The 24,082-nt window shown below is 36.0% G+C and overlaps 5 protein-coding genes and 1 pseudogene across 13 annotated transcripts; 3 read left to right on the top strand and 3 right to left on the bottom strand.

Annotated features, from left to right (window-relative positions):
* The first annotated feature begins 4,042 nt into the window (after window positions 1–4,042).
* LOC110427208 (RING-H2 finger protein ATL79-like) lies at window positions 4,043–5,014 on the top strand. Its single transcript, XM_021442678.2, has one exon. It carries the CDS (start codon window positions 4,191–4,193, stop codon window positions 4,824–4,826), a length of 636 nt encoding a protein of 211 aa, XP_021298353.1. The 5' UTR covers window positions 4,043–4,190; the 3' UTR covers window positions 4,827–5,014.
* A 1,024-nt stretch (window positions 5,015–6,038) lies between these two features.
* Window positions 6,039–9,181, bottom strand: LOC110427183 (actin-7-like). 5 transcript variants are annotated; one of them, XM_021442648.2, is made up of 5 exons: window positions 9,002–9,181; window positions 7,995–8,062; window positions 7,510–7,903; window positions 6,810–7,423; window positions 6,039–6,404 (listed from the first exon to the last, which is right to left on the bottom strand). In XM_021442648.2, exons 2-5 carry the CDS (start codon window positions 8,052–8,054, stop codon window positions 6,339–6,341), a joined length of 1,134 nt encoding a protein of 377 aa, XP_021298323.1. In that variant the 5' UTR covers window positions 8,055–8,062; window positions 9,002–9,181; the 3' UTR covers window positions 6,039–6,338. The 5 variants fall into 5 exon arrangements, with proteins under 5 accessions (XP_021298323.1, XP_021298307.1, XP_021298315.1 ...); XM_021442632.2 differs by having other exon boundaries at window positions 7,995–8,067; window positions 9,002–9,179; XM_021442640.2 differs by having other exon boundaries at window positions 7,995–8,067; window positions 8,866–9,006.
* Window positions 9,182–10,363: 1,182 nt separating this feature from the next.
* On the top strand, window positions 10,364–12,246 carry LOC110420604 (tumor necrosis factor receptor family protein). Its single transcript, XM_021433985.1, has 2 exons — window positions 10,364–10,705; window positions 11,748–12,246. Exons 1-2 carry the CDS (start codon window positions 10,487–10,489, stop codon window positions 11,973–11,975), a joined length of 447 nt encoding a protein of 148 aa, XP_021289660.1. The 5' UTR covers window positions 10,364–10,486; the 3' UTR covers window positions 11,976–12,246.
* A 1,365-nt stretch (window positions 12,247–13,611) lies between these two features.
* On the top strand, window positions 13,612–17,336 carry LOC110412568 (cinnamyl-alcohol dehydrogenase). Of its 2 annotated transcripts, none has more exons than XM_021423136.2 (7): window positions 13,612–13,801; window positions 14,255–14,349; window positions 14,987–15,100; window positions 15,182–15,412; window positions 16,182–16,467; window positions 16,558–16,708; window positions 16,786–17,336. In XM_021423136.2, the coding sequence occupies exons 2-7, from the start codon at window positions 14,261–14,263 to the stop codon at window positions 16,980–16,982; spliced, it is 1,068 nt and encodes a 355-aa protein (XP_021278811.1). In that variant the 5' UTR covers window positions 13,612–13,801; window positions 14,255–14,260; the 3' UTR covers window positions 16,983–17,336. The 2 variants fall into 2 exon arrangements, with proteins under 2 accessions (XP_021278811.1, XP_021278819.1); XM_021423144.2 differs by having other exon boundaries at window positions 13,612–13,807.
* A 588-nt stretch (window positions 17,337–17,924) lies between these two features.
* On the bottom strand, window positions 17,925–18,928 carry LOC110426247 (WAT1-related protein At2g39510 pseudogene; annotated as a pseudogene). The gene is made up of 3 exons (XR_016351785.1): window positions 18,756–18,928; window positions 18,425–18,604; window positions 17,925–18,311 (listed from the first exon to the last, which is right to left on the bottom strand). The product of XR_016351785.1 is annotated as a WAT1-related protein At2g39510 pseudogene (transcript).
* A 2,224-nt stretch (window positions 18,929–21,152) lies between these two features.
* Window positions 21,153–23,435, bottom strand: LOC110422684 (WAT1-related protein At5g07050-like). 3 transcript variants are annotated; one of them, XM_021436706.1, is made up of 6 exons: window positions 23,213–23,435; window positions 22,815–22,994; window positions 22,441–22,699; window positions 22,178–22,336; window positions 21,928–22,079; window positions 21,153–21,750 (listed from the first exon to the last, which is right to left on the bottom strand). In XM_021436706.1, the coding sequence occupies exons 1-6, from the start codon at window positions 23,431–23,433 to the stop codon at window positions 21,627–21,629; spliced, it is 1,095 nt and encodes a 364-aa protein (XP_021292381.1). In that variant the 5' UTR covers window positions 23,434–23,435; the 3' UTR covers window positions 21,153–21,626. The 3 variants fall into 3 exon arrangements, with proteins under 3 accessions (XP_021292381.1, XP_021292373.2, XP_089640991.1); XM_021436698.2 differs by having other exon boundaries at window positions 21,153–21,725; window positions 23,213–23,421; XM_089784865.1 differs by lacking the exon at window positions 21,153–21,750 and adding an exon at window positions 21,777–21,851.
* Between the last annotated feature and the right edge of the window lie 647 nt (window positions 23,436–24,082).

Below are 24,082 nucleotides of genomic sequence, written 5' to 3'. Positions count from 1 at the left end.
ATTCATACTTAAAGTCAAATTTAGATAAATAACTTATATTATATTAAAATAATATAATATAAAAAAGACTAAATAATTTTTTTATTTATAATAGTATAAAAATTTAAAATTTATTTGACTTAGTTTTTAACTTGAAATGAACTCAAATAAATAAAATGGGTTACAACTTTCACAATTTACAAATATCCATTCTTTTGGAATTATTTAACTTTTACTCAATTTGCCTTTTATTTAAATTTACTCAAAGTTTCTTATGAAACAATTTTATTTAAGTTCAAATATCACAATTAAATTATGTTAAATTTAAATTTACATTATTAATTTAAATCTACAAAAACTTTATAAATACAAAATAAAATTGTATAAATATTTACAATTATATTTAACTTTATCAACCATAAATCTAATCTTTAATCCAATAAATTTTAACCTAATGAATATAACTTAAAATATTAAACAAAATAAAAACATAAAAAATAAATAAAAATTGAAAGAGTGGAGTAACTCATATTTTATAGTTGTAATAAGAGATTTGTCATGCTCAAATTTAGTAAGTCAAAACGAGAAATTTTTTTTATAATTATTTTTAACTTCATATCTCCATTCTTCATTTAAGATAATACAAGTTATTCATCTAAATTTAACTTTAAGTATGAAAATTTAAATTTTTTTTAATAAAAGGAGAATTTAAACTTAATTTATATAAAATAAATAAATTAATGTACATATTCTACAATCAAATATTAAAATATTTATCTATATTTGTTGATACCATAAATCTTTTACACTTAAATATTTAACTTATTAAGAAGTATATCTACCATCTACTTAAATATTTTTTTTATTTTTTTTAATTTAATTCCTCAATATTTTAATTTTGTTCAATGTAGTTACTGTATTATATAATTTTGTTCAATTTAATCCCTATGATGTGACTCAAAAAAAATTTTTAAAAATATTTTATCTGTCACGTGGTACTAATAAATCAGCATGACAATACCATGTTAGCATTGCCACATCATCATATTATGACCATGTTGCACTACCATGTCATCAAGTTTGTGTCATATGGAAAATTAGATATCATTAATGAAAATAATTAAATTAAAGTAAATTTTAAAATTAAAAAACTAAATTATTTTGATTTTAAGTACATGGATTAAATTGAACAAAACGCATGAATACAAGGACTTGATAGATATTTTGATCAATTTTTATCTCTTCACGTAAAAGGAAAATAAATTTTTTTAAAACTTACTAATAAAGTATTATTTCAATGGCAAGGACAAAATCTTAATAACTTAATCTAATTTTATGTTAGACAAACTATATGCTAATTTATTGATTTGTTTTATTGGTTTTTTAACATATTAATTATGTCTGAGGCAAGGAAAATATTTTAATTATAAATATAATCTAAATATTAGCCCAATTCTAGAGGTCCAAAAAATTCGTTCACCAAGTGTTGAAAGAACATTTTCAAGTTCATGTTACCAGGATTTTAAACTGGATAAAAATCTTTCTTGCTTAATTAAGTCAAAACTCAAAAGTCAATTCGTATCATTGTATTTACTACAGTTATCCAAAATCCAAATACATTCCATCAGCTTTATTTAGCATTTAGCAGTATACATATAACTTAGCCTCATACTCTAATTCCGGTTTCCAACTACAGAGTGGAAGGAAGGAACATCAAAGACAAGCTACAATGTTAATATGCTTAGCCCTTACGGATAGGTTTACTCAAAGCCAAAACTAACTGAAATTTTCAGCCAACTGTATATTAAATGGGACCTTCGACGGGTACCCATCAACTCCAATAAATCGACATGATCTCTAGTGCCGAGCATGCATGGTGCAGCTACGGCCATTCAGACAATCGAAGAAGAAGGAGAAAAGATCGAACCATCCAATGTATCAAATATAATCAACTAACCATCCAAATCTTGTTCTTTTACCTTTTAGCTTTCTCGTAAACTTCAGATAGCTTTTTATCTACAGCTCCAAATGGAATCCCATTACAGTTAACGCGAAAAGAAATGTACATTCACAAGGTTTTTCTCCGTCTTGCAATCAATGAATATCTTCGGCAGCTTGAGTCCCTTTTCCAATATAATTAACTAACCATATTGGAAATTCGAGTATCCTGATTCCTGCATCTGCAGCAGGCAACGAAGCAACTTTTGTTTAAGGCTTCTGTATGCTTGAGACCTTCAACAATACCGGCTTGATATCAGCTGCTACATGGTATACCATGTTTAAAGCTATCCAGAGAAGAAGAGAGATAATTAATTGGTTGAGAAGTAAATTGCCTGATTGCCCGTAGAAGATGGGATATAGTTCTGTGGGCACCATCTATTCTTTTCCTTTTGCTATATTAATGGGAACACTGAGTCAAGATCAACTAGACAACTAGTACCATATGTGTATATCTTTTTTCATTTTTAGATAGGCAGGAAATTAAGGAAATGACTGGACAGTCTAAATTATTGTGATCTGCAGGAAGCAACCTCCAACTAACGCATTAGATGTGAGCATGGAGGGAAGGTAAAAGGATTTGTCAGTACTCATTAGAGTTAGATGCGCTCCTGTGCAATTGCCTGGAGGCAAAGGCAAATAGGGCAAATGCACCCTTTGTTGTTTTCCTGATTTAATTTCTTGTTTGATGTTATGCATTATGCACGCACCTTGATTTCAGAAGAGGTTTCTGCTAGTACCGGTGATGGTGGGCCTAGAGGCTACCGTCCACAATGACAACCTGTGGATTGTATTTGTCTAAAAGCCAGCGTCCTGCCATAATACCATTGCCATGTTTGATGTTCATTTACTCCATGTGGACCTTAGCTTATTTTTCCCAGACTCTTCAGTCTCTCTCCCCCCTTCTGTGCCACAAAACCACAACTCTGTTTTATTGGAACACCTTACAAGGAAGTATGCTACTGTGTCTACGTGGTCTTAAGAAGGGTCTACGTCTCTCTCTGGCATCTTTGAGACACCCGATTCTCTCCCTCTCCTCTAATACGACCAAAAGTTACCAATCAGCATCTCCGTTCACTTCGGGTTTGAAAACCTTATCAACTTATCCTGTCCAGTCCTTTGTAAAAGCTCGTAGGCCTTCCCTGGGGTCTACCTGTGTAAAGTTGATGCCCACTTATCGTAACAAGTTTTACCCTTAACTCAAACACTGTCGTCATCAGGCCAAGAAGGCAAAAAAAGAGACAATAATGTCTTCCACTGCCTAACCAACGTGTCATTAACAAGTTGCCCAAACCATTGTTATCCTTAGCGGCAGCATTTTTCTTTTGCCCTTTGGCGGAGGATAAGCCTCTGCATTTCATTTCAGACTATCATTTCTGACATTATATAGCATTTAAGTCTCTCATAACTTAGATTGTGACCCTTTGTCAAGGCTGTCCAAAAATATGTGGAACTTGCATAAGCGACCTTTTTGTTCGAAGTGTTGCTCTATGATTAAGAGAGAGATACAAGCAATATATATTATTATATATATGAAGCCGATCGCCACATTAATACTGCATACATTCTCGAAAATTATCGAATCATCTAGGTATTTAGTTTAAAAATTTCGGAATGGGTATCGAAAGCAAGACTGCAAGAGTGCAGAATATACTCTTTAAAAAATATTAAATAGAAGGGAGAAGGGGCCGGACATGATTTAATTTTACAGGAAAAAGCTTTCGGAACCTAGCATTGTGAAAAAGTTTGCGTAACGAACATTATTGCTTACTTTAGCTGATGAAGAATAGAAAAAAGCCCGGAGAATAGTAACGTGATTAGGGGAGAAAGGACATTGAAAAACAAGCAAGAAAAGAACACGAAGTAAAGCCTTTTTTCACATTTGTAAGGAGAAAAGTAGAGGTGAAAAAGGATCTATTGGGCCCAAGAATAAGACCCCACTAGGTTACTAGCATTTAATAACTGCGACAAGGAATTGTTAAGCCTCAAGTGCACGTATGCATTTCTTGATGCCTACTAATATATGCCTATAAAACATCTTCGTTTCTACTCACACGCAATCCCCCTCTCCCTCTCCCTCTCCCTCTCAGAAACCAAAACCCGGAAATTCCTAAAACATTCCGCCCTTTCTTCAGAAGTCATAACCCCGTACAACCCCCAAACCTGGAACTTTGCAGAAGAAGCAGAAAGGAAACACAATACTAAAAAACCAAATGCGACCACCGCCAGCAGCAACCGCGCAGCACCTCATCCACATGTCTCCACCGCTTTCCTCCGGGGAGCCACAATTGTCCTCCACTTCAACCTCATCGTGCAACCCCCATACTTGCAGGTGGCGGCCTTACTCCAGCTCCAATGACTTTGAAGCTAACGCAGCCATGGTCTTAATCATTCTCTTCTGTGCTCTAATATGCTCGCTGGCTCTTAACGCAGCCATCCGCTGCTTTCTGCGTGGCGGTGGTGGCCGTCCGCGCCAATTTCGCCACAACAACATTCCCCAAACCCAGCAAGAACTTGAACAGAGAAAGCCTATCCCAGAGGCAGCTGTAGCAAGCATGGTGGCAGCACCGACGCTGGTTTACACAACCGGGTTGAAGCTGGCAGGAGCAGAGGCTGAATGTGCAATTTGCTTGTCTGAATTCGTGGAGGGAGAGGGGATTCAAGTGTTGGCGAAGTGTAAGCATGGATTCCATGTACAATGTATCCAGCAGTGGTTGTCTTCCCACTTCTCTTGTCCCACTTGCCGTTCTAGTTGTCTTTCACCATCTCCATCCTCAGAAGAAACTACCCACCAATGCGTCGATAACAGTTCGCAAACAGTGATGCCCGAGCGGGAACGGGAACCGTAGCAGCTTTGCTTGCTCTTCTCCATAGCGTATGTATGCAATTGGCTTTAACATATTTCTTTTGTTAAGTTTTTTTTTTTTTTCATTTAACGAGTACAACACTGTATTTAACATTCAGTACAATTCTTACGTACGAATTGGAGAACTTCAAATGATATCAAGAACTGTACCCATAATTATGACAAAAGAAACTGAATTTTAAGGATGTAGGAAAATTATAGTAATTAAGAGGACCTGGAGAGATCGAAAGCAGAGATCTATGAAAATTAGAAAGGCCTCTGTTATGTAGGGACCGTAAGCGTGAGACATTTATGCAACCATTCAATGATACGGTAACATTATGAAGCAGCTTCCAGTTGCTTTTCTGGTAAATGATCGCAGATTTAGGCTTGGGCTTCTAATGATGATTAGTGTTTTGAGGGAAGATCGGCAATGATTTAGCAAGTTCTCTACCTCTGGCACTATTTTTTTTTTTTTGTTTTTCTTTGCCTCCGGTATTTAACCTCCAACAAAAAGCGTCTTTCTCTAAAGACATTTGGGCTTCATGCACTAGCTGTCCCTGCACAGTGTGCATGGTTCGAGTTGAGTCCTAAATTTCCAGATCCATCTGCTTCACATTTCTTTCTGATCCTAACTGCAGCCCAATTCTTCCTCGAGTGGATCAGTTAAGCCTTCGTTTTTTAATTGGACTCTTTCATTTCCCTTTTAAATTTTTAAGATCCTCAAATTGTCTCTCCCACTCGGGAATTTTCTGGTACTGACCAAATCAAAATTCTCATGCAATCTACAAATAGATCGCAAGCCAGAAATCCGTTCTCAAAATCATTCTTTGATTAAAATCTCTTTTCCTTACTTTATTAACAAGTTCAAACCATAATCTCAACACTGCCCCACCACTGTTTCGGCAATGTCACGCTACTTACTTTTAGACTTTCTGGGACAAATATAAAAAGATGATGAAGATAAGAGGACTGAAGTATCTACCGACACACTGCACAAGAGTAACCATCATTCTTGAAAAGCATCGACCAATGGTTGCCTGATATATAATGGAACTCACCAGCCTTTTACTTAGATTAATCCAATTGATAAAAGGAAGAGAGTCCTTTTCTTTATCAACCAAGATTTTATCCTTGTGAAAGCACTCTGAAAGTAAAATCATGAATGCATCAATATTTAACCTGAACATATCCCTTACTGCAATACCAAAACAAAAACATTTAACTTTCGGCTTGCTTAGGATACAATGTAGTCAAAATCACGTTACATATATAATTGTTGATCCAAGCAACATTGCTATCATTATGGAATACAATAATTATCTGTTAACACTACAAAATGATCTAGCATATAATCATACATATCGACTAAGTTATCTCATACATCCATAAAGGATGAAAACGAAAGATCAAACCAAAAACAAAAATGAAAACCAAGCCAAACTAACCATCACCCAATCTGAAAATCCAAACCACAAAATGCAGATGGAAACAGCAAAAAACCACAAGCACATATCTAGAAGCACTTCCTGTGAACAATGGAAGGCCCTGATTCGTCATACTCTGCCTTTGATATCCACATCTACATTCAACACAAAAAAAAAAAAAACAAAAGCACAACATTAGAATTAAGCATTGTCTGAACCCTGAATAGAATTCCAAGTATAAATAAGCAGAACTTCATTTATGAAAAATGCTATATCATCAGAAGCATTCAACGTAAGATAGAAGCACATTAATCTGTTCTTTCTAGCACAGGCACTTTTTTTTTGGTGGGGGGAGAGAAAGCATGAATTGAACAGGCATTGTCTGCTTTCTTCTAAGTTTCAGGCAAGTCTCTTTGTTCAATAGTGTAAGGTGATGCTCTTTTTTCAGCACCAACTCTTGAGCCTTTTACATTAATCAAGAATTAGATTTACTCTTCTCATAAAGCAAACAAAAGATAAATTAAAACAAAAACACAGTTGTGAAGCAATATACTCCATACCTGCTGGAATGTACTAAGGGAAGCCAAAATAGATCCACCAATCCAGACACTGTATTTTCTCTCTGGGGGTGCTACCACCTTAATTTTCATGCTGCTTGGTGCAAGAGCTGTGATTTCCTTGCTCATACGATCAGCAATACCAGGAAACATGGTGGACCCACCACTAAGCACTATGTTACCATACAAGTCCTTTCTAATATCGACATCACATTTCATGATTGAGTTATAGGTGGTCTCGTGAATTCCAGGAGCTTCCATTCCAATGAGTGATGGTTGAAATAAGACCTCAGGACAACGGAAACGCTCTGCTCCAATGGTTATTACCTGACCATCAGGGAGCTCATAGCTTTTCTCAATTGAAGAGCTGCTTTTAGCAGTTTCAAGCTCCTGCTCAAAGTCAAGTGCCACATAAGCAAGTTTTTCCTTGATGTCACGTACAATTTCTCGTTCAGCAGTTGTGGTGAATGAGTAACCCCTCTCTGTCAGGATCTTCATCAAGGCATCTGTTAGATCTCGTCCAGCAAGGTCAAGCCGGAGGATGGCATGGGGAAGTGCATAACCTTCATAGATAGGAACTGTGTGACTGACCCCATCACCAGAATCCAGCACGATACCTGAAAATAATAGCATTATAACAACTTAGCATTCAACTTTGAGGAGCATCATGTTGTCTCAAGTGAATCATACTACTGCTACAAACCTGTAGTACGGCCACTAGCATAAAGGGATAGAACTGCCTGGATTGCAACATACATGGCAGGAACATTAAATGTTTCAAACATTATCTGTGTCATTTTCTCCCTGTTGGCCTTAGGATTGAGAGGTGCCTCTGTAAGGAGCACAGGATGTTCTTCAGGAGCAACACGAAGCTCATTGTAGAAAGTGTGATGCCAAATCTTTTCCATATCATCCCAGTTGCTAACAATACCATGCTCAATAGGGTATTTCAATGTGAGTATACCCCTTTTGGACTGAGCCTCATCCCCCACATAGGCATCTTTCTGTCCCATCCCCACCATGACACCTGTGTGCCTAGGCCGTCCAACAATACTAGGGAAGACAGCCCTAGGAGCATCATCTCCAGCAAATCCAGCCTGTTTGAGGAAACAAGTGAGGGTTATTAAATCTTACAGCCTTAAAGTGAAAAGCTAAGGCACCAGAAACTGACTAACTGATTGTTCTCACCTTAACCATTCCAGTCCCATTATCAACAACAAGAGGCTGAATATCTTCAGTGTCTGCCATACTTTAGACTGACCTAACAATGGAAAACAACCAAATTATCCATTTGAATATATTGCAGTCCCTCAATTATTCAAGAAAAGAGTGCACGACCATCATGCAGGACACTAAAAACTTTGGACTTTGGAAAGAAATAAACTTTCTAAAACTCGGACATCTTGAGTAACCACGTGTACGTGAGTAAGCACATCTAAAGAGCAGGTGTTAAAAAGTGAATATCAATCCCAGAAAAATTATTTGACACCCCCAAAATCCATATGTCAACACTTTTTTTTTTTTTTCTAAAAATAAAGCATATAATCAAGGAAACTGTAAATGGGAGTATATCCAGAAGGTGGTGTTTTGAAGAACTTCATCGCAATTCTCAATTCGAACACCATCTAGTCACAGATCTAATGAATTGTATTTAGTCACTAAAAGTTACTGTTACCAGAAAATTAAAGACCCCGATCATCAAAATCCATAAACAAGTTTTCAAGCAGATTGATATCCAATATAATACTCAACAGACGGTGAAGAACAAAACGGTTTCAGTAGTAACTCCTATACACAATAACTTGACATAATACTAGTAAAATTTTGCACATGCGATTGAGTTTTAACCACATCAACAAGTGCGCGCTTCAACCCCTCGAGCTACCAGAATTGAACATGGAAGTTGATAGAAGCAGAATCGCAACTCAAAAACATGGAATTTTCAGAAAATAAAAAATGAAGTTGATGGAACCGGAATGAGAAAGAGCAAAAAATTATCCATAATCTAAAGAAATTGAAACAGACCACACGGCTGGGAGCTAAAGAAGAAGAAGTTCACCTGAAAAACCAAAACTATTACAATTGAATTATTAATAACAACCTCGGAAGAATTTAAATCCTCAACAAACGTGATGGTAAAGATAGCAGATGGATCGAATATAAAAATAAAAGACTTTAAAAGGTAATGAGAAAACCTGAGAGTGGAAATGAAGTAGAGATGAAGGCAAAATTCAGACGAAATGCGAAGAGTAAGGACGGGAATCTAGGACAGTGGGCTGGACAGTGCTCTCTTTTTCTTCAATCCCACGGGAAGTACCAAAAAAAAAAAAACAAAACAAAGAAAGTAAAGACAGGTCACAGCTGCCAGGTGGATACTGCGGGATGGGCTTACGGCAAAGGCAAGTGGACCGCTGCCTTTTTTTTTTTTGCTTTTCTTTCCTATCTTAATTCTGTTAAACTGCTCATCTTTTTGGTTTTCTTCCAAAATTCTTCATGTTATTTCAATTTAATTTTAGCATCTTCAACCCTAAGGCCCCAAGTATCAATACAGCTGTAATACATTTTTGAAGCAACGTGCACATTGTTTAGCCCCTTAGTTGTATGGAGAAAGGAGAGATATACTTTTTTCCCCAGCATGTGCATGTCTTTTATGTGTGCTTTTTTTTGTTTTGGCAACCAACATGCCCTCTTTACTTATAATTAAAACTTCTTTTTGCCTTTACATATTTCTTTTATATGCCCAAATGGCCAATTTCCCCTTTCATATGAAAGAAGTCATGATGGTGTCTTACCTTTACATGATTGTCTACCATAAAATTATAAAACACCAATTACCCAATAAAGTGAGTGAATTACATTATTTGGTGGCTAAGACATTGCTGAAGGCACAAAAGAGGGAAAAAAGAATAAAGAGACTTTCCCATTTTGTGTTTGATTCTTAATTAAGGGTGTCTTTGATACATAAGCAATAAAGGTAATTATAACTCTAAAATTTATTTATTATTTACTTGAAACTAACAATAAAATAAGAAATATAATGTCTCATTGTTTTATTTTTTTTAAATGATTGAATTACAAGTATCGAGTAAAATTTACTTTAATCTTGTAATATAAGATTGTCGGTTTTATAAACTTTATTATTATGTTTTTTCATTTCTATTTTCTAAAGTTGAGTATACATTTCTTTGAAATTTTGTATGTAGTGTTCTGTGGAGAGTAGAATGGTAGTTTTAGTCAATGATTACACAAAAATTTCCTATCACACATTTAATCATTTGTACAAAAAGTAAGAAATATATAAGTTAAAAGCTATACTCTCCTACTAATGGTTATGCATAAATCACCCATAATAGAATAATCCTATCTAAAGTTATGCCCTTTACAACACAATAATGCCTACACCCATAATAGAAAAGTCTATGAGGAGCATTACATTGCCTGGCCCAAATAAAAAGAAGGAAGGAACTGGCTGCAAGGGAGGCCCATATTGATTAACTAAAAGCTAAGAAAGGCACAAAAGCTGGCCCAATAGTCCACGTGAAAAACACGTCCTACTCCAACTCATGCTTGGGTTTCCTAAAACCCTGAAATCGGAGTAATCCCAAAATCGGGAAGAATCATCAAGCAAATAAGCAGGGAAAAATTGGGGAAGAAAACCAGTAATCAGAAACAAAAGGAAGATGTGGTTAGCAGGGGTGGTGAAGAACAGCATTAAGGGAGAGAATGGTAGCATTGGGAGTTTGTTGGTTCGGTATATGTCGAGGAGTAGGGCAGTGAATGTGAGAAAGATCAACCCAAAGGTACCCATTCCAGAAGCTCGTTCCATCGCCACTTCCCTCTACGACATCATCAAGGACCACGGCCCTCTCACCGTCTCCAACACTTGGATCCACGCCAAGGTTCCTCTTTCTTTTTATCCCTTCTTCTATTTTTTTTTAAATTTATTATTTACTTTATTTATGTGATATATCATTTCAAAAATTGCCCAGCGCCTCCCCCAACTTGCATCATTTCGCCTTGCTTTTGATTGACTTCTCGATACTCAAGTTTATAGCTGCAGAAGGTTTTACTTTTCCCTTCCATTTAACATGCATTTCTTGCCTGGTGGATACAAAATTGAACTTAAGGACTGATTTTTAACATGGTTTTATTTTCTTGATATGTCAAAAGGTTTCCATGAATTGTATACGTATAATTCCAGAGCATTCTGAACTGAAAGAGGCGAATTCACTAGTATTAATTAGTTGATATCGTGTATCATCGTTTGATACAATCTTTGTTTACATTTTCTCAATGTCTTTTTGCTACTTAATTGCATTGAGTTTGCTAACGAATTAGTTGCCTATTTGGCTCAGTATTTTCGTACCAACTACTCTGATAACGCTGTAATTCTTTTTCTCTATTTTGTATTCTATCCTTTTTAATGTTGTGAATTTCTGATGATGTATTGAGTTCTTCCTTTCCTTTTGATCACATGGATTATGTCTACACCTTTACGCATAAGGGGTGTAAGCAGGGGGACATGATAGGGTCGATAAATTCTAGTAAACACAGTGGGAGTCCTTTGCCTAGTCAGTTTCCGTTATTCACTTTTATATGTGGAAAAGGGTTACTATATGTTCTTTGCAAGGCCAAGCAAGGCAGTCGAATTTTCACCACCTTGGTGATTAGATCTATAGCATAATGTGATACTGCATATTAGAAACATTTACTTGTGTACTTGCGTTAAGTTGGATATCATGCACTCTTTTAGATCTCTACTTCAGACATGCATTGTGCAGGTTACCATCTTTCTGCTTTGCATTTATTGTGTTATCATGGGGTCTCGACTTTGTAGTGAAAGAAGGGAAAACATTATAATAAAGATAGAATGCTATTTAATTTTATATATTTATACAAGCTTCTTGTTTCTAATTTAGATGCTTTTTATTCTAATGACAGGAAGCTGGTATTGGTGGATTAAATAGCAAAACACACATGAAGATAATGCTCAAATGGATGCGGGGGAGAAGAATGTTGAAGTTGTTCTGTAACCAAGTTGGGTCCAGCAAGAAATTTTTGCACTGTACCCTGCCTGAAGAACCTCAAACTAATCAATTAGAAAGCCCTTCAGAGCTTAAACTGCAAACCAAGAAGCCTTCCCTAAAAAGAAAGAAGAAATCTAAATAAAATGTATCTTGGGTCTTGCCTGCAATCAATTTTGTTGCTATGCAAGATCGATTTTGATTTGAATCTTCCTTTTTGGTCGAATGCTTCTACCATGTTTTGTTTGTTGTTTTCCTATTTTAATCTTTTAGTTGCAAGCCCCTTCTTACTTTCTCAATAGAATTTTTTGAATACGAATTTGATGAGTTTTAATCTGGTCTGATGGACTGAACATGATAAGCATGTTTACCTGGTTAATGGTTATGCATTCAGCGTTTGAACTGGCCACTAAGATTGCTTTTCCTCTTGTGAAGATTTTATACTACTTATCTTAACAGCCACTATAGCATATTTCATGTGTCTGCTGACTGTTATTGGATATTGGGATGGAAAAAGTGTGGTTGTTCTTTCAAATTGGGTGGCCTACATTGTTTTATAGTTGAACCGGTTTCGATGTCAGACTTGTAGGGTGGAGACTTCAATATGATCATGAAATATGTTGAAAATTATGTTGTTTTTCCTCCTGTTTCTGTTAGTCATAAGAACGGCGAGGAGAGATGGTTGTCTATATTGAGGCAGAAGTTCCCCTCAAACTCAGAGTCTCTACCAGGAAGCTGCTGGAAGTTTGGTTTTTTTGGGCAAGATAGTGTAGCACTCCTGTATGTCGACACTCTTATCTCCCCAATGCTTGCTGGCAGTGATATACGAATGATGTCGGAGTAGATTGGTAAGGTAATGTAGCTTGAAGTCCTTGATGATGCATATGGTGTGGAAAACCAAATGTCTATTGCTGATTCAACCATGCATATGCTATGACGTAAGAGTGGAGCAATGTGATTGCGTGGCTAAGTAAAAAAAAAAATGGGTTGGCTGGGCAGCTGAAAATTTCTTTCCAAGTTATACAAATTGAAGCAAACAAAGTTTTGATGTCACTGCATACGTGTGTGCATCACCTGGGAGGCTTCTGGTTGGTTTGCACTTAAGCAGTCCAAACACTAATAACTGTTCACATATACTGGTAATTATTGAGCTCTTAGGTGCTAAAGTAAAGAAAACATGATAAGCGATTGAAGATGAAATCATTCAGATATAGGAAACAAAAAAATTACTATTAGTGAACGATAGTTGAAATATGAAATATGAATTTTCATACTGTAAGTTATAAGACAATCATTACTACAAATATAAAATTTACCCAATCATTAGAGAGCTGTAATAATAACTATAATATCACAAACCAATACTAAATATCAACATCTTATAAAAAGAATTATAATAATTGATTAGGTAACTACTCATTTAATTTACAATTATATAATGTCTTATATCAGTAAGAGAGGAATGATTATTGAGTATATAAACATGAGTTTTTTCATCATCTATTAAATATAATTTTTAGATTGAAAAAATAGATCCGTGATTTATAAATTTATTTAAATTATATTTTTAGAATTTAAAATCGCATGATGTTATATTTAAATTTTAATTAGTGATATTTGATATTAGTAAAAAATAAAGTGAACCTTGAAGATACAAATATGAGACTTCAATCATCTATCATATATATTTTTTAGATTAAAAATGTGTTATAAGCTTAGTTAAATTCTTACTCCTAAAATACATATATATAATGCCGCTAGAGGAAATGTTCAATATATACGTATATACTAGAAAAACGCTCGATCAGGCCCCGCCCTGCATTCAAGGGAAGGAGGTGACGTTAGTGATTGCGTGGGACAAGAAGAGTCGTAGGATTTTCAAGCGTTGAAAGGGCTACGGGTTTGGAGATCAGAAAACATACTACAGATAGGAGGAGATTCTCTTTGTGTTGTTCCTCAGATTAATCTCAGGTAAGGGTAAGTTTCTTCTTGTTCTTTAGGATAGAACATTGGTCTCGCTTCATGTATGTCAAACTTTAGGATAGAGCACTGGGAAAGCAGAACTAAGGAAACAGCTTTTGTTTGACTTTTCGGAGTACAACGCAGAATCCCACACGAGGCATAAATTGTTCGCTTAGTTGTAACCAAACCAAATCTCATCCCACAGTCTACATAGTTAAAATTCGTGTTCTCAATACGATCAACAAAAACTTTCTGATTGTCCCAAAAAAACTACAATACTGACAGATGGATGCCAGGGTCTGAATTCTAGGATTTGGATGCTGAATCTTTTCTCTGTTTTTCCCTTGTCAAACAAAACGAATCCTGAGATGTTGATACACACTATATACTGTACTGTTTTTTGGTTTTCTTATTCGATTTTTGTTAAGAAAGCTGACTCTCAAATGTTCTATTATGGATTAGTTAATCATGGATTCTCAGACCAAAACCGAGGACTGCCTTGGCTGGGCCGCCAGAGATCCATCTGGAGTTCTATCACCCTACAAATTCAGTCGCAGGTGTGTTTTTTTTTTTGAGAGGTGGATTTTATTAGCCATACAACCGATATGCCATTGTTAGTCTCAAGTGCAAGAGACTCCCATTGGCATGAAAGCCGGTTTGGCTGAAAAATAAACTATACTAAGATGGGCACACTGCTCACAAAAATTGGCAGTTGTCCCACACAGAACCAACCCAACAGAAGGGGTTCAAAGCTGCCTAAAACTAGAGCTGGCAGCAAGCAAACAAAAGCAGCAAACTAAGTGACGGTACATCCTAGTCAAAAACCAAGAATGCTCCCAACAAAAGGAAAAAACTCAAGATTCTTTGAAATCCTGAGATCATCCTAGTTGAATCAATATTTTTCCTTTCAACTGAACATTTTTAGTTATTGCCATTTTGGCTGAACAGAGTATTGTAAGGCTTGTTTCTTGTAGCACCTTTCATTCATTTGATTATTAAAAATTATTAAACTTTATGCCAAGTTCATGTTCTTGGCCTCATTATTGTGTGTTTAGGACAGCAAGTTTAAGTAACTTTCATTGACATTGGCCAAGAAGGTGAACACCTGACAAAGATGATTCAGTTCACACATTACTTGATGATCTTTCAATTACATTACTTTGATCATGTTTTTGTCCTGTAAACTTTATTTAGGCCTCTTGGAAGTGATGATGTCTCCATAAAAATTACTCACTGTGGAGTTTGTTATGCTGATGTCATATGGACTAGGAATAAACATGGAGATTCAATGTACCCCTTGGTGCCCGGGTATGTTTCCTGATTGTGAATTGTGAATAGTTCCTAAACTTTCTTAAGCTGATATTGCTATTATAATTGCTTCTATATCAGGCATGAGATTGCTGGTGTTGTGAAGGAGGTCGGTTCAAATGTTTGCCGCTTCAAGGTTGGTGATCCTGTTGGGGTGGGAACTTATGTCAACTCATGCAGAGATTGTGAGTATTGCAATGATGGCGTTGAAGTTCATTGTGTTAAAGGGTCTGTTCTCACTTTTAATGGTATTGATGAGGATGGAACAGTCACTAAAGGCGGTTATTCTAGCTATATCGTTGTCCATGAAAGGCAAGCATTTCATCATCGTATCTATATGGCAGTAACTCTTGTTTTGTTCCTTTATTTTCTTTTTGTATTCTAAAGGTTATTAGGTTAAATGATAAGTTAGATCTGCAAATGCAGGATAAGCTGCATTTACCTTTTGTTTCTCTCTTTGATGACTCTTTTTTGTCTGGCTTGAAGCTATTTCTTACCAGTCTTATCTGAGTATCATTTTTGCCTTCTAAAACCTTGCAACACCCTTCTGGAATAAGAATCCTCATTAACAGTTTTATGTGGTTTGACTGTCTACAACTATGGTTCAATCTGGCTTTCTGTGTTTGTTATGCATTGTGATAATTTTTCTTGTTGGACAACATAGGGTTTTTTGGGGTTTATGTTGCCACATAAGACATGTCATAGGATTGCATTCCAATATGTGCACTTCAATTTGGAGCTGTTATACATATAAATCTGGAGTATGATTTAGACCATGATGGAAAAGAATAGGTAATATCTCCTTCTAGATTGAAGAGCAATGAACAGGCCACTTTTTTGTGGTTTTTGCAGCCTTAACATGATAAGAAAGTTGAAACTTAAAATTTGATTATCTAATAATTGCCAACTAATGCTACACAACAAATGCATTGATTTAATAGTGTATAACAATTCGATCTTTCTGTATCTAGAGTTAGTTAACTTTTGCTGTGATTTTATTTACTTGTTTTGTTTAATTCTCGACATCCTTAGCCAACATCAACCAAAGATGAAAATGTTAGCTTTGGTGTTGAATCAACAGATACTGCTTCAGAATACCCGGCAACTATCCTTTGGCTTCAGCAGCACCTTTGCTTTGTGCTGGAATCACTGTTTATGCACCAATGATGCGGCACAACATGAACCACAGTGGAAAATCTTTAGGAGTGATTGGGCTCGGTGGTCTTGGTCACATGGCAGTGAAGTTTGGGAAGGCTTTTGGGTTGCATGTAACAGTTTTTAGCACAAGTATATCTAAGAAAGAAGAAGCTCTGAATCTGCTTGGTGCAGACAAATTTGTTGTCGCCTCTAACCAAGAACAGTTGAAGGTACAGACTAAAGAATGTTAGCATCTTACAAGCTCATCTGTGTAATTATTTGAGTCTTTGCCCTTTCTGGAGCTGATGTTTTGAGTGCAGGGCCTATCAAAATCATTGGACTTCATAGTTGACACTGCATCTGGTGATCATCCGTTTGATCCCTACATGTCACTCCTGAAGATTTCTGGTGTTTATGTCCTCGTTGGGTTTCCAACTGAAGTCAAATTCAGTCCTGCAAGCCTTAATCTGGGTACTTGACGATATTTGTGTTGCATTTTATGTTCTCACTTGAGTTTAAACTAAATGCCTGAATTGACCATTTGGCAGGTATGAGAATAGTCTCAGGAAGCATAACAGGGGGTACAAAAGTGACCCAAGAAATGATAGACTTTTGTGCTGCTCATAATATTTACCCACAGATAGAGGTAATTCCAATTCAATATGCGAATGAAGCTCTTGAGAGGCTAATAAAGAGGGATGTTAAGTACAGGTTTGTGATTGACATTGAGAACACCCTGAAATGACATCATGGCAGCAAAAATGAATTCATCTTATGCAATGCAGACTTATAAATCCACATATTGAAGCACATACAATAATGCACATGTACAATGAGTATTGTCATTTAGATAGATGGTGGGCATTCACTTCTGTGAAGAATCCCTCAGAGCTTATTATGTTGTGTTCGATGTAACTAGATTAATAATTAAGTTGAAATAAGTCAATAGCAGCATCATTTCTGTCAGTGAAGAGAAGTGTGTTATGTAAAATTGGTTCAGTCAAGTTTATGGAAATTTTCATAGTGGACCTTTTCATTTTGTTTCTTTGTTCTTATTCTTGTACGGAAACATTACTTGGCAAAGATCTCTCTCTCTCTCTCTCTCTCTCTCTCAGTAACTCACTCACTCACTCACTCACTCACACACAAACACACACTCCTCGATGCTCTGCCCATTAAGTGGATTTATACGCAAATATATGCCAGCTGTTAATTTAATGCAATTAGCCTTCATAATGTGTTCGTTTTGTTATTGTGGGAAGATCAGGAAGTAGCAATTGATACAATTTAATCCTATATGTGGAGTAGCAGATCTGAAAATTGATGTATTGTTCTAATTTGGACATGAAGGAATGTGGCCACACTGTATGAATCTTTTTTAAGAGGTTCAGGACATAATTAAGCTTGAAAGCTGTTACTCTACGAAAATTTTTCGATCAGATAAACTAATTTGTTATTTTCACAATAAATTTGTTTAACATCTTGCTTGTGCCATGAAAATGTTTGCAGAGTATTTTCTTTCTGGAGAGGGCATTTAAGGTTGTTCATCTGAGTTGACATCTTTAAACTGTCTCAAATAATCTCTCATTGACAACCAAGATCTTCATTTGTAATCTTCATATTCGGAGCATAATCACATTCTTATTTATGCCAATTGGCATAGCATTAACGGTAGCTTATATAATAGAGCAAGTACCAGTTTGGTTACTGTTCCCTGTAACGAAATGAACTGTACCAAAAAGGAAAAAACCATTTAGAAGTTTATGTTATGTCGTATTGAATCGTAATATTAGAAGCCACGTATCTATCTAATCACCTGGAGAATCAGCCATCCACTCCATGCAATGGTGCTAATCAGAATAAGACAAGAACCTTTGAGCCAGTTTTCTTTTCCGTGCCTGAACTCTCCTACAGAACCCTTGGTGCTATGGATGTTTATCAGAGGCCCGTCCACAAAGTCTTTCAACTGACACCCTCCTTTCCAGAAGGTAAAACAGGTGACCCACCAATGGAGATTATTGTTCCCAGTACTTTTGCTTGACCACTAGCGCTTCTAATGTTTACCTTTTCCATCCTGGAAGCAAAAGAAAAGCAACTGTTAGAAATGCTTCTGCTGAACTAATGGTAAAGCTAAAAGGCTGATCTGAATATGAGACGGAAAAGAAAGTACTACCAAGTAAAGATTACCTGAGAAGAACTGCCATGAGAAATGTCAAACTAGGGATAACATTGCTCAAGGCAGAAGTTACGGTTGGTGAAGTATATGTCAAACCGAAATAGAAGACACTGAAGTATATGGTAGTCCGTACTGATGAGAGCAAAAATATTTTTGCAAACAGTGAATATGACAGTGAAGGGCGCTGTTCCCTGCTTTCCAAATGCAGTGTATGTAAGCAAAATAAATGTAAACAAATTCTGCTATGCCAAGGCAATTGGCTGAGAAAGACTATGCTCAATCACCACTCTGCAAGGAAAAATACAGCAAAAATCAATAAAGAAATGGTTGCGGATAGCTCACCTTTCGCGTACATAAGCAAAGGGGCCTAATACAAACATGGCAATTATATGCCGGTAGGCCACAAAAACAAATTGATTGAGGCCCCTCTCAAAGGCAACTTTAACAAGGATAACTGATGCACCATATGACGATTGAAGCAGCACCATTGCAACACATAAACCAAAGTTTTTCATGTTCATACCCTTCCTAAACATAAACTAACAGATAGAATGGCTTGATTTTATATTGGTGGTGGATCAATCTCCACCGCTTCTAGGAAAAATTACATCAAGAATAGGATGCCCCACTGTTGCAGTTTACCAGGTAAAGCTAAAGGCAGTTAATTCTACATGTCTAAGCTCTAATCACCATTAGTGGTAAAGGTTACTGATCTGGAAATCCGTGCTAATAAAGTTAATGAAATATTGGCCTCAGACATATATAGTTGGTGATGATTTACTAATAAAAGACCACATTGTACAGCCCCTGCAATCTTAGTGCTTAGTAGTGAGCTGTTCACCTTTCCATGCATGCTATAATTTGTTTTTGCTTTATTCCTCTTATATTGATGTACACGTAACCCATTATATTGCATGCATATGTGGATGAAACTTTTCTCTAAATCCCAAAACATGGAGAATTTAATCCAGGATATTAATTTTCCTTTGTTTTGAGTTTTCTGTATAGTGGTGCTGAGAGTTCAAATCGTAACTGCTTTTACTTTTCTAAAATTAAACTTCAATATAAGACGTGTGGTGAAGTTGTGCTTTGTACTGCCTAAGCCTTCTGCAATGGGAAACAAGAAAAGCTAAATAAAACTGATTTGTGTTCCTTTTCCTATAATGTAATCGGGCAATTGCTGTTGTCCATTTTATGTTGTAAAAGTTCAAAATAAATATATAAAGTTATCAATAGATGCAGGCCCTGATTGCTAATCTCTGTAGAATCGTTCAGATGCATTATTTTCTATGATGTTTTAATCTGGTCTTTGATGGATTGAATGTTAAAGAGTTCATTTACCATGTTATCCATTCGTGGTTGTAGAGTGACAACTATAGTTGATGTTTCCTTCAGCATTGAGGTGTAATGAAAATAAATATGGATACAATTCCATATTAGAATAAAAGAAAAATTATCACATCTGAGCATTTAAATCATTATTTGTTGTATGATCTTTTATGTCTATTAAATGACTCTCAATTAAAAATAATAAAATAGATTAAAAAAACAATAAAAACAATAATCTCTCTTTTCTTTTTTAAATTTTTCAAGTTTTTTTCTATATCATTTTATTGTAAATTTTTTTTATAAAAGTTCAATAATTTTATCATATTTTGATAAGTGCCTAATAGATAATTTAGTCAGCGCAAAATGTCATCAATTATACCTTCAAAGGTTTTACGTTAATAACTTTTTTGTTTATTATATATAAGATGAATAAAATATTAAAAAAGTGAAATTATTACACGTTTTGAAGCTATTTATTAATTTTTCAATTTCATATTCTAATAATCAAACATGTAATCTTTTTTGGCTTTCACATTCTTAAAATGATGGGAAAATTGAAGCTTGAATTTAATTTAACTGAGACACTGTTTGCTTTCTTAACTGTTGTGTTAAATATATCATGAAACAAACGCGAGGCCTGAACATTTGAAACAGTCTGATCCGTCCCTGCCTAGAGTTAGTTAACCTTTGCTTTGCTTTTGTTACTTGTTCTTTAATGTTCCAGAGGCTCTACCCAACAACACCACAGCTATAGATACTAGCTTTTGCCTCGGGTCAACAGGTACTGCTTCAGATACCCACGGACTATCCTTTGGCCGCACACCTTTGCTGTGTGCTGGAATCACATTTTATGCACCAATGCTGCGACATAACATGAATCACCCTGGCAAGTAATTGGCCTTGGTAGTCTTGGTTACATGGCAGTGAAGTTTGGGAAGGCTTTCGGGTTGCATGTAACAGTCAGCAGCACAAGCACATCTAAGAAAGAGGAAGCTCTGAATCCGCTTGGTGCAGACAAAATTGTTGTCTCCTCTGACCAAGAGCAAATGATGGTAAAGACTGTAGCTTCTTAGGAGCTCGTTTTTCTAATACTCTGATCATCTTTGAACTTTCTGGAGCTGATTCTTCCGGTGCAGGGCTAGAACAATCGTTGGACTTCAGACTTTGGCACTGCATCTGGCGACCATACATTTGATTCGTGCATGTCACTCCTGAAAATTGCCGGTATCTATGTCCTTTATGCGTTTCCAAGTGAAGTCAAATTCAGTCCTGCAAGTCTTTATACAGGTATTTCAACATTGATTGTTTTAACTGGAATTCATGCCTTGACCTTGTCAATGTTATTAAGCACTTAAACTGACTTGTTGGCAGGTATGCAACTGGTTTATAGCAATGAAGCTGTAATAAGTGACTAGCAGTATCTGCTCTTTGAATGAAGCAGAAAGTAAAAAATAAAGTTTATTTCACTATTTTATTAAGAGAAATTTGTGGAATTTTCAGAGTTATCTCTTTATTGATGCCTTTTTTGCGCGTGCCATGATAACATATGCAGACTACTATTTTCCTCAGAAAAACACTAATGCCTGCCTGCACTGCACTGCAGATTATTTATCTTAGATAGCATCAGTGAAAGATGTCCAAAATTCAAACGCATTCACAGTCTTCTTTATTCCTTTACTACAAATAAGCACCATCTAACCAACTGGCTACTTCATAAAAATCACCATGATCCAAAGTCTTGGCACATTAGTCAACATGGCGAAAGCTTTTGGTGGAAAAAGCAAACTGAATTTTTCTCAGTTTATCGCCTCAACTTTGAAAGATTTATCACTGGCTAATGTGCAGTTGTTGATGGAAATCACTGGCTTTTTATCATCAGGGAAGTCATCTCCATCCTTTGTATTTCCAGAGACAAAACTGTCTCTCCTTTTGCCCCAAAGTACAAGGTAAAGTCCCAAGATAATGAGAAATGCTCCCACCAAGCTGGAAAAATTGCCAAACGCAATAACTGATGAGCCAACAAGCTAGGAACACTTAATTTCTTCCACGTCATTTAGTTGGAGATATCTTTTTAACAGAAGTGAGAAGTACTAAATTACAGTGAACTGCCTGAATCAGATTGTAGCCAAATTAGACCCATGTGAACAGGCAATGGAAGGAAGAAATTATTCTTAGCATAACCAACCTGCCTAAGTGAAGACGCTCTGCGAAAACAATTGCAGAGAATATAGCTACAAAGACAAGGAGCAGTGGAGTGAACATTGCTGCGAAAACTGGTCCTTTGTTACTGATACACCATGTTTGTAGATAGTAGACAAATGCTGAGAGCACAACTCCCTGTAGCAAATACCATTGTTAGCAAAATCGTGCAAAAAGTATTTCACGCTACTAGCTTGAACTTTAGGAGTTAGTTGAATTCTGAAAGGAAAAATTACAGAGTAAATGATGGTTAAAAGCTGCACATTCCACTGCAACTTCCACAAGAGAGGATTTCTAGCGAAGAACAGGGCAAGAACAGAAGATTGCAAGGATGCGATGAAGCAAATTAAAACATTCAGTGATAATTGAGCTGGATAGACTTTGGATGCTGTAGCCTGCTAGGGAGAAATTGATACCAAAAGAAGAAAAAGAAAATCATCCATAATATCTATATAAAAAAAATATTTGAAGCCACATACTGAATGGAGAATCTACTCACCTGGAGAATTAGCCATCCACTCCATGCAATGTAACTGACAAGAAAAAGGGCAGAACCTTTGATCCAGCTTTCGTTTCCATGCCTAAACTCACCATGAGAAGCATTTGTGCTGTGGATGTTTATCAATGGCCTGTCTACAAAGCCCTTCGATTGGAACCCTCCTCTCCAGAAGGTAAAAACAAGTGAACCACCAATGCAAATAACGGTACCCAATACCTTTGCTCCCCCGCTGGTACGTTTAATCTTCACCTCCTCCATCCTGAAATGACAACATAAGAAAGCAATTGCTAGAAAAAAAGGTATCAGCTTAGATTGAGATAAAGATCAAGCTAAAAAGTGGATGACCATGATTAATTCAAGAATCTTATATTTACCTGAGCAAAACTGCCATTAGAAACGTCAAACTTGGGATAACGTTGCCCAAGGCAGTTGCTACAGTTGGAGAAGTGTAAGCTAAACCAGCATAGTAAACATTAAGATGAATAGTAGTCCCTAAGGATGACAGCATAAATATTTTTCCGAACACTGACAACGACAGCGAAGGGCGCTTCTTCCTGCATCCCAAATGCAATATAACGGGTCATTGTTACATCCACACAATAACAAGTTATTCATATTCTTGTGAGCTCTTGAAAGAAATGGTAAGGTTCAGCTATATTCAGGCAATTGGCAGAGCAAGATTACACACAGGTTCACTACCATGATATGAAAAACGCAGTAAAACATGTAAGAACTAAGTATTGAAAGAATCAAGGTCGTAAGGTTAGATTACCTTTCAAGTACATAAGCAACGGGGGCTAGCAAAAGCATGGCAATTATGTGCCGGTAAACGATTAAGACAAACTGATTGAGGCCTCTCTCAAGGGCGATTTTAATGAGAATATTAGATCCACCATAAGCAAATTGAACTACGACCATTGCCACGATAAAACCACAGTTTTTCATGATAGGACACTTGCTTATAGTGAACCAGTAACAGCCAGATGGGTCCATTTTATATTGGTCGAGGATCCAACTCTGCCACTCGCGGGTCAAGGGTTTATCGTGTTAAAACTTGAAGATCAAAATTGAAGATTATTTTTTGGCACCTTTTATCTTATTTGGCTTATTTTTTCAAATGAAAAGCAAGTGACAGGCATGAAAGATTTGTAACTGTACCTATAACAGACATAGTATATGAAACATTGCCCTTTTTTGTATAATAGCCTGGCAGCTTCAGTACCCAACGGCAGAGGGAAGGAGATACCGAGGGTCTATGCCTTTTAAATTTTTATAATATATTTATTTTTATAAATATTGAATTTATAATCTAACTGTTTTATAAATATTAATTTTATTCTAAATACGAAATTTTAATTTCATCATTAACTTAGTTCACTTCAGATGATTGATTTGTAATAAATTAAAAAATTTTATATAATATTTTTTATTATTAATCTCTTGATGTATTATAAGTTTATAAAAGACGAAAGTTTAAATTGACGCCTTCACTCTGTTCTGACTTTGCTTCATATTCTATCTCTTTTTTCTTTTTAAAACGAAATTCTAACATACAGCTATATTATAGAATAAGGGAAGACACATTTTAACACTAAACTTAACTCACTCAAGCAGGTAGTGGAATTCACAATCAGGATAGGAA

Source organism: Theobroma umbraticum, unplaced genomic scaffold, assembly GCF_002168275.2.
Source record: "Theobroma umbraticum cultivar Fairchild unplaced genomic scaffold, ASM216827v3 scaffold_30.0, whole genome shotgun sequence".
NCBI lineage: Eukaryota > Viridiplantae > Streptophyta > Magnoliopsida > Malvales > Malvaceae > Theobroma > Theobroma umbraticum.
Note: the sequence above shows the minus strand (reverse complement) of the source record. Positions and strands in the feature narration are given on the sequence as shown.

What these genes read in the sequence shown, in the direction of transcription:
- LOC110427208 (XM_021442678.2), top strand. Translation starts at nt 4,191, where the DNA reads ATGCGACCACCGCCAGCAGCAACCGCGCAGCACCTCATCCACATGTCT.
- LOC110427183 (XM_021442648.2), bottom strand. Translation starts at nt 8,054, where the DNA reads ATGGCAGACACTGAAGATATTCAGCCTCTTGTTGTTGATAATGGGACT. An exon ending in TGCTAGTGGCCGTACTACAG is followed by an intron (nt 7,424 to 7,509) that starts GTTTGTAGCAGT and finishes TATTATTTTCAG; the next exon opens with GTATCGTGCTGGATTCTGGT. An exon ending in CCCTTAGTACATTCCAGCAG is followed by an intron (nt 6,405 to 6,809) that starts GTATGGAGTATA and finishes TGTTGAATGTAG; the next exon opens with ATGTGGATATCAAAGGCAGA.
- LOC110420604 (XM_021433985.1), top strand. Translation starts at nt 10,487, where the DNA reads ATGTGGTTAGCAGGGGTGGTGAAGAACAGCATTAAGGGAGAGAATGGT. An exon ending in ACACTTGGATCCACGCCAAG is followed by an intron (nt 10,706 to 11,747) that starts GTTCCTCTTTCT and finishes TTCTAATGACAG; the next exon opens with GAAGCTGGTATTGGTGGATT.
- LOC110412568 (XM_021423136.2), top strand. Translation starts at nt 14,261, where the DNA reads ATGGATTCTCAGACCAAAACCGAGGACTGCCTTGGCTGGGCCGCCAGA. An exon ending in ATGTACCCCTTGGTGCCCGG is followed by an intron (nt 15,101 to 15,181) that starts GTATGTTTCCTG and finishes CTTCTATATCAG; the next exon opens with GCATGAGATTGCTGGTGTTG. An exon ending in TCCTGCAAGCCTTAATCTGG is followed by an intron (nt 16,709 to 16,785) that starts GTACTTGACGAT and finishes ACCATTTGGCAG; the next exon opens with GTATGAGAATAGTCTCAGGA.
- LOC110422684 (XM_021436698.2), bottom strand. Translation starts at nt 23,385, where the DNA reads ATGAAAAACTGTGGTTTTATCGTGGCAATGGTCGTAGTTCAATTTGCT. An exon ending in GTTGCTTATGTACTTGAAAG is followed by an intron (nt 22,995 to 23,212) that starts GTAATCTAACCT and finishes TTTGGGATGCAG; the next exon opens with GAAGAAGCGCCCTTCGCTGT. An exon ending in TTTTAACCATCATTTACTCT is followed by an intron (nt 22,080 to 22,177) that starts GTAATTTTTCCT and finishes TATTTGCTACAG; the next exon opens with GGAGTTGTGCTCTCAGCATT.